General features: G+C 50.4%; 1 protein-coding gene across 1 annotated transcript in view; it reads left to right on the top strand.

Moving 5' to 3' along the window:
- fhod3a (formin homology 2 domain containing 3a) overlaps positions 1-7,500 on the top strand; it is a 230,149-nt gene that overhangs the window by 138,962 nt on the left and 83,687 nt on the right. The window contains exon 11 of the mRNA XM_063185093.1: positions 3,817-3,876. Within this exon, the coding sequence (XP_063041163.1) occupies positions 3,817-3,876 (60 nt within the window). The remainder of the gene's footprint in view (positions 1-3,816; positions 3,877-7,500) is intronic.

A 7,500-nucleotide genomic window follows, 5' to 3' on the forward strand; every position in this document is an offset into this window, starting at 1 on the left:
TACTAGTTACTCGCTCAGCGAAAGAAGTTAATAGAATGTCGATGTGTTCCAGCGAGACTCGCAGGCGAGTAGGCGAGTACTGTGAAAGCGATCCGATGTGGGCGGATTCCGAGTTGAAAATATGTTAACTTCGAGCGAGGGGAGTAAGCAATAACCAATTGGAAAGCAGAGTTCGGTACATCTCGCCTGTGCATTGGCAGTTAAAGCCGCGGGAACGTTCCATGAGAGAGTGGAGAGTAGGCGAGTAGGCGAGCGAGCGAGAAGCTAGTAACTAGCAGCAATGTGTGTGTACGGCCCTTAAGAGTGCTTCTACTTCTACTTTACACACCTCTGCAATTGACTAAGTGTGGAAGTGTGTTACAGTAATGCTTATATGCGTTAGAGTAATTTGTTTATCTACACACACGCACAGTAATTAACTCTGTGTGAAGTGTTTTAGCATATTGCCTTATATACTACACACACACACCCGCCACCACCGCTGTTTGCTGAGTTCACTATCAGAACACATGGTTTCCTGGTGATGACTTCTTCTTCTTGGCCGGAGTTCTCAGGTAATCAACTCCAAGGCCAGAGCGAATCTCGACGTCCACAAATTCCAACACACATTTTGTTAAGCCAAACATTAGATCAGTCCTGGCTCAATCCCAATCTCCATTTTATTGCATCTCCTCTCTGTCCTTTTGGACTCATTTGTGTCCTATACAGGGTTGCCAACAGGGGGGGACAAAGGGGTATGTTGTCCCGGGCCCAGGGAGACAGGGGGCCCCAATACATTGTAAGTACTGGATTAGGGGCCCTTTCAAATGACTTTGTTCCAGGCCCAGCAAAAGCTGTCAGCGGCCCTGGTCCTATACACAGAGGCGGTTTAACGACAGAGGCATGGGTGGGCAATTGCCTTGGGCCCCCTCCATCTTCCCCAAATTGCAGGGGGCCTCCAGACTAGTAGCTGCCTCACTCCATAGCCCTTTTAGAAGTAAGGGTTTTGACGGGCCCCTCTGGCTCAATTCACCTTGGGCGCTAAAAAATGGCTAAATCTGCCTCTGTGCCTGTAAAATGAGGCTACGAATACAGTATACGTCACAGCTGTCGTGTCTTCATCACAAAACAATCTATTGTGTACGTGCACATATATTTTTGTGTGAAAAGTATTTTATGGGCTCTGCAGATACTGCTTTGCAGCTGTGGTACGTATCCTCACTACATCAGGTGGAGACAACAGTGTTGACATGTTGACTGGGTCGTTGACAGCTTTGGCCGGGCCCGGGACAAAGTAATCTGAAAGGTCCCCCTCACTCAAATACATAGTGTAATTAGGACCCTGTTCTGGGACCCCCCCCCCTCTCACCCTGGGCCCGGTACAACTGACCCCTTTGTCTCCCTCCTCTATCGGCTCTCCTGCCTGGTGATATGAATCAGACTATATGTACACAGGGCCACTGACAGCTTTGACCGGGCCCGGGACAAAGTCCTCTTGAAGGGCCCCCACCCAATATACCGTATACAATGTAATGAGAACTCAATTCTGGGGCCCCTCTCTCCCTGGGCCCGGGACAACTGCCCCCTCTGTCCCTCCTCTGCCGACTTCCCTGCATGCTGATATGAATCAGACTATATGTAGACAGGGCCGCAGACAGCTTTTACCGGGCCCAGGACAAAATTATCTGAAAGGGCCCCCCTGTAAATGCATAAAGTGCTATGGGAACCTAGTTCTGGGCCCCCCTCTCACCCTGGGCCCGGGACAACTGACCCCTTTGTCCCTCCTCTGTTGGCTTCCCTGCATTGTGATATGAATCAGACTATATGTAGACGTACATATTTTACGAGTCAATAGGGATTCTTATTGGCCCAGGACTGATGAATGCCTTAAGGAAATGCTCAAGTGTCTTGTCCCACTCCCTCTAGTGTTAAGGAATGTTATAGCGCCACTCCCTCTAGTGTTAAAGAATGTTATAACACCACTCCCTGCAGTGTTGAAAAGATCACGTCCCCTCCCTGCAGTGTTGAAAAGATCACGTCCCCTCCCGCCTTTATCACACTCCATATCCTCCTTATCACACAGCTGACCTGTTTTATCCCCCTCTCTCTCTCCTCTCTCTCCTCTCTTTCCTTCCTCATCCATCCCTCCATCTCTCCTTTCCCTTGGCGCTGACTGACTGCCCTCTGCTGCTATTTTACTACATGGGTGCCTCCCCTGCTCCCCTGGCCCTTCTCTCCCTCCTCATCCCTCTCTTCTCTCCCTCCTCATCCCTCTCTTCTCTCCCTCCCTTCCTTCTCTTCACTTTCCCACCTCCTCATCATCCCTTCTCTCCCTCATCATCCCTTCTCTCCCTCCTCATCCCTTCTCTCCCTCCTCATCCCTCCCTTCTCTCCCTCATCCCTCCATTCTCTTCACTTTCCCACCCTTTTCAACCTTGCTCTCCCTCTTTTTCCTCCCACTCTCTCTCTCTCTGTCTCTCTGCCCCTCCCCTCTCTCTCTCTCTCTGTCTGTCTCTCTCTCTGTCTCTCTCTGTCTCTCTCTCTCTCTCTCTCTCTCTCTCTCTCTCTCTCTCTCTCTCTCTCTCTCTGTCTCTCTGTCTCTCTGCCCCTCCTCTCTCTCTTTCTCTCTGCCTCTTCCTCTCTTCATTCACCATTTCTCTATTACCTACTCCATCCATTTCTCTTGCGCTCCTCCTCATCCTTTTTCATGCTCTTTCTGTCTCTGTCTCCATCCCTTATCCCTTATCACCCTCCTCCACTCCTTCCCTAACCTTTCCTCCATCCCTCCATTCCTCCTCTCCTCCACCCTGCTCCTCTGTGCATCCCTTCACTCCTCTCCTCCACCCTCTCTCCTGTGACCTCTCTCTCCCACTTCTCTTCTTCTCCTTCCCTCTTTCCTCCATTCCTCCTCTCCTCCACCCCTCTCATCTCCATTCCTCCTCTCCTCCACCCTTCTTCCTCCCCTCCTCTTCCTGCTCTCCTGTGGCCCCTCTCTCCTCCATTTCTCCTCTCCTCCACTCCACTCTCCTCCATTCCTCTCCTCCNCTCCACCCTCCACCCCACTCTCCTCCTCTTCCTGCTCTCCTCCACCCCTCTCACCTCCTCCATTCCTCTCCTCCACCCCACTGTCCTCCTCTCCTCCTCTTCCTGCTCTCCTCTTCCACCCCTCTCTCCCCTCTCCTCTTCCACCTCTCCTCCACTCCACTCTCCTCCACCCCTCCCCTCCTCCTCTCCCCTCCTCTTCCTGCTCTCCTCTTCCACCCCTTCTCTCCCTGTCCTCTTCCACCTCTCCTCTATTCCTCTCCTCCTCCTCTCCCCTCCTCTTCCTGCTCTCCCCTTCCACCCCTCTCTCCCCTCTCCTCTTCCACCTCTCCTCCATTCCTCCTCTCCTCCACTCTCTCCCCTCCTCTTCCTCCCCTCCTCTCTCCTCCTCTCCTCCTCTCCTCCTCCACTCCTCTTCCTGCTCTCCTGTGGCCCCTCTCTCCTCCATTTCTCCTCTCCTCCATTTCTCCTCTCCTCCACCCTTCTCCTCCACCCCTCTCCTCCACCCCTCTCATCTCCATTCCTCTCCTCCACCCTTCTTCCTCCCCTCCTCTTCCTGCTCTCCTCTTCCACCCTTCTCCTCCATTCCTCTCCTCCACCCCTCTCTCCTTCACCCCTTCTCTCCTCCACCCCTCCCCACCTCTTCCTGCTCTCCTCTTCCACCCCTCTCTCCTCCTTTCCTCTCCTCTTCCACCCCTCTCTCCTCCACCCTCCTCTTCCTCCCCTCCTCTCTCCTCCTCTCCTCCTCTCCTCCTCCACTCCTCTTCCTCCCCTCTCTCCCGTGGCCCCTCTCAGAGGTCTGGGCTCCTTCGGGGACCAGACTCTGAATGAGGCGGACTTTGGCCCCTGGCCCATGTAAGTACAAGTACAGTACAGCGGTACGATATACAGTGAACAATTACAGTGTTAATTCAACACTTAGGGAGTCGATTTAATGAAATTCTAGAGTATTTCAAAAGAAAGAAGTCTACAGCACACATTCTTGACTTAATGCTCATTTATTAGAGCGAACAACGCGTTTTGTCTCAGTGCGTCATCAGGCTCGCTCAGGTATCGATGTCGCACTAAGGCGAAGCGCATTGTTCGCTCTAAATAAAGGAGTATTAAGTATAAAGAAAGTGTGCGGTAGACTTCTGTCATTTGAAGTATTGAACACTCCTGCGTTTACCAGCACCTAGGAACTGTGCATGGAACTTTGAACTGTTGACCTTCTAGAGTATATTTGGTGCCAGCGTACTCTTTGAGTGTTGCATCAACACTTACTGTGTATGGTGTGATGTGTTGTGGTGGCAGACACACACATAATGACGTGTGGCTAAGGCTACGCTAGCGCTACTGCTAACAGCATGCACTATACAGAGTGTGTTTACCTGTACATCATGCTCTGATGACTATCTGTGTATGCTGCTCTCTCTCTGTCTCTCTGTCTCTCTGTTTCTCTCTCTCTCTGTGTGTGTGTGTGTGTGTGTGTGTGTGTGCGTGCGTGCGTGCGTGCGTGCGTGCGTGCGTGCGTGCGTGCGTGCGTGCGTGCGTGCGTGCATGCGTGCGTGCATGCGTGTGTGTGAGAGAGAGAGAGGCATGGAAGTGCACATACTGTATAGGTTTGGTTTGTTTAAGTTATTCTTCTCACTATGAGCGTAGAGAGAGAGGCATGGAAGTGTACATAGGTTTGGTTTGTATATGTTATTATTCTTCTTCTCACTGTGAGCGTGGAGAGGGAGGCTATCGGTTAAGTTTATGTAATAACATGGACTTTTGCTTCTTCTCAGCACTCAAGAACACACACAAGCACACAGAGAAAGATGCTCAAACACACGCAAGGACACAGAGACAGATACTTAAACACACACACGCACACAGACAGATACTTAAACACACTCAAGAACGCACACAGATACTTAAACACACACTCAAGGACACACAGACAGATACTTACAGGGCCGCTGACAGATTTGGCTGGGCCCGGGACAAAGACATCTGAAAGGGCCCCAAACTCAATCAATACAATTTAATGAGGATCTAATTCTTGGGCCCCCTCTCTCTACCTGGGCCCGGGACATGTGACCCCTTTGCACCCCCCCCCCGCCCCCTCCCTGTTGGCTTCCCTGGATACAAACACACACAAGCACACAAAGACACAGATACTTTAACACACACAAGCACACAGAGACAGATACTTTAACACACACAAGCACACAGACAGATACTTACACGGCCGCTGACAGCATTGGCTGGACCGGGGACAAAGACATCTGAAAGGGCCCCAAACTCAATCAATACAATTTAATGAGGATCCAATTCTGAGCCCCCTCTCTTCCTGGGCCCGGGACAACTGACCCCCCCGGTCGGCTTCCCTGGATACAAACACACACAAGGACACAGACAGATGTCTAGAACACACACAAGCATGTCATCATCCATAATCAGCTGGAGTGAATAAAGTCCGCAACGCGTCTCTCCTCTATGTTAAATTTAATAGTGAAAGTGATGTGAAACTCCAACTACCATTGTCATTGTGACACAGCACTCCACAGCACACAAGTGAACACTGCACACAACGAAATTGCATTTATGCCTCACCCGTGCAATGGGGCAGCCTTCAATGGTGCCCCTAGGGAGCAGTGCGGCAGGCAGATACCATGCTTCTGTCATGGAGGAGGATGGGGTGAGCGATGGGTAATTACTATTTAATTTAATAAAGAGTACACACACAGCACACACACATACACATACACACACGCACACACACACACACACACACACACACTCAAACTAAACTAAACTAGAGTAAACTAAAGTAAACATCATGTCAAGATCAACATCTACTCCTTTGATCATCCATGACCATCCATATACTGCACATTGTACATTCAGACACACAGATATGGATGTATGTGCATATATACAGTGTTTTTACACGCACGCACGCACGCACGCACGCACGCACGCACGCACGCACACACACACACACACACACACACACACACACACACACACACACACACACATACCCATCCTGAATGTACTGTATCTACTCTGGAGAGAGTGACAGGCACACCCAGCTCTAAACTGCATACTGTATACGCCCAGCAGATCACTGTCATAAATATTGCATCCACTTGTTGAAAGAATGCCGTTGAAATATGGGGCCGACACGAACACACATGCAGACACGAACACACGCGCGCGCACACACACACACACACACACACACACACACACACACACACACACACACACACACACACATGCATATTCCATAAAAACCTGTACTGTATATCCAACCCCTCATCTGGAACGAATCTAAGTGTCGACATGAGACATGCATTTGTGTGTGTGTGTGTGTGTGTGTGTGTGTGTGTGTGTGCGCAAGTTTGTGCATACACACGTGCGTGTGTGTGTCATCCACATTGCTGAACTGTCGCCCAACCCCCCCCCACACACACACACACACACACACACACCCTGAACATGTGTACATGCATGCCTTGCATAGTTCAGCTATCAAAACACACACGTGAGGACACACACACACACACATACAGCAACATGTCGAAATGCATGTATTATAGCAAAATTTGCAGCAAACATACAGTTAGAAATACAACATAAAAAACATCCAAATGCAGTGTGTGCTTTAAGGTGTTAGATGTGCGTAAATCTTCTGCACTCACGCATGTGCTGTGCAGACATACAATCTCATAAAAAGCATAAGAAATGTAGCAGGTTGGGTGCTGAATGTTCACTTCACAGCAGTGGCGGAACAATTGCACACAGGGCCCCAGGGCAAAACACTGATAGGGCCCCCCATATGGCCTGCCATGGTCACAATAGGGCCCCCAACACCAATACAGGAGGGCCCTTGGCCCAGGGGCAAATGCCCCACTTGCCCCGGCCTATAGCTCCACCCCTGCTTCACAGTATGTGTAAATCAGTCGGCACCGTACTTGGCAATGAGAGAGACCGCTCCATGTGTCTGTGCGGCCGGCGTGTCATTGGTTTATTGTCTGTGCCGATGAGCCAGAATTCATTTGCCATGGATGTTGTAACAGGTTGAGTGCTGAATGTTCACTTCACCGTACTTATAAATCAGTCTGTACACAGCACTACTAGAGATAGCTCTGTCTGTCTGTCTGTGTGGCGTGTCATTGGTTTATTGTCTGTGCCGATGAGCCAGAATTCATTTGCCATGGATGTCAAGTTGATTTTGTCAGGGAGGCGATTGTTGGAACAGCGACAAGCTCTGGTTGAGATTTTTCTGTCTGTCCGTCTGTCCGTCTGTCTGTCTGTCTCGTTTGTCTGTTTGACTGTCTGTTTGACTGTCTGTTTGACTGTCTGCCTCTCTGGCTGTCAGGGAGTCGATTGTTGGAACAGCGACAAGCTCTTGTTGAGCTTTTTCAGTCTGCCTGTCTGTCTGTCTGACTGTCTGCCTCTCTGTCTGCCTCTCTGGCTGTCTGTCTATCCATCTATCTGTCTGTC

This window comes from Engraulis encrasicolus, chromosome 20 (assembly GCF_034702125.1).
Source record: "Engraulis encrasicolus isolate BLACKSEA-1 chromosome 20, IST_EnEncr_1.0, whole genome shotgun sequence".
Lineage (NCBI taxonomy): Eukaryota > Metazoa > Chordata > Actinopteri > Clupeiformes > Engraulidae > Engraulis > Engraulis encrasicolus.